Genomic DNA, 876 nt, shown 5'->3' on the forward strand with positions numbered 1-876 from the left:
GTTTCGTGCGTGCAAAGCAACATTCGTACTCTGCTTTGCTGGGTCGGTCTATTCGACGGACTCTCCACCAGATGGCTTCTGCAATAGCTGCGGTCTCTGCTCCGGCCTTCCTTATGCTCGCCAAACCTTCTCCACCTCAGGCCGCTCTTTGGTGGACTCTTTTTTATTCAAATTTATTTATTATGGTTGTTTTTTTATCCACAAGGCTGTGGCTTCTCATTTTCCAGTTGATAGAAAGTTTCGCGGTGGTTTAGTAGTTATTGGAAAAGATCATATATCGGGGTTTCGCCTTTTAGGTTTTTGGGCATTTATTTTAGTCTGTTTATTTTTTGTGCTTTCCTAGCTCGCTATCTCAATGTCTGTTTTGCAATTTTTCTTCCTCCACTCACACAGTAGACAAAAGGAAAATTTGGTCATTCGGGGTTTCTTTTTTCTTCTCCGTGTTTCTGGGTCTTTTTGAAGATGTAAAATGCTTTTTTTTTTTTCAACCTTGATAATGGCTCAGAATTGTTCGACAAGGTAAATAAACAAGTTACCACAGTGCCCCTTTGCTGAATGGTTTTCCTGCAAAAATGCACATCACTCTCGTCACTAATTTAACTGAATTTGCTGAAATTCTTTGGCCTTTTTTATTTTAAAGATTATTATTATATAGCTTGAATCTAGTCTGAACCATTCACACTTTATCAGGGTGCAACAATATTTACAATTTCTTATTGTCATTTTTCTTTGCCGAACTTGGTGCGAACATTTATTCAGCTTTGTAATGTTGGATTTATTTCCCCTTTAGAGTAGCTTGTAAAGGTGAAAAAGAAAACTCAATTTTCTAATTGAGATATTTGACTGATTTTTCTCATAGTTATATGAGAAACTTTG

The 876-nt window shown here is 37.0% G+C and overlaps 1 protein-coding gene across 1 annotated transcript in view; it reads left to right on the forward strand.

The window, feature by feature from the left end:
* The first annotated feature begins 6 nt into the window (after window positions 1-6).
* The window catches only part of LOC110412294 (protein TIC 20-IV, chloroplastic-like), a 2,523-nt gene continuing 1,653 nt past the window's right edge, over window positions 7-876 (forward strand). Inside the window, exon 1 of the mRNA XM_021422828.1 lies at window positions 7-151. Coding sequence (XP_021278503.1) covers window positions 72-151 — 80 coding nt within the window. The 5' untranslated portion in view covers window positions 7-71. The remainder of the gene's footprint in view (window positions 152-876) is intronic.

Source organism: Theobroma umbraticum, unplaced genomic scaffold (genome assembly GCF_002168275.2).
Source record: "Theobroma umbraticum cultivar Fairchild unplaced genomic scaffold, ASM216827v3 scaffold_30.0, whole genome shotgun sequence".
Classification (NCBI taxonomy): domain Eukaryota; kingdom Viridiplantae; phylum Streptophyta; class Magnoliopsida; order Malvales; family Malvaceae; genus Theobroma; species Theobroma umbraticum.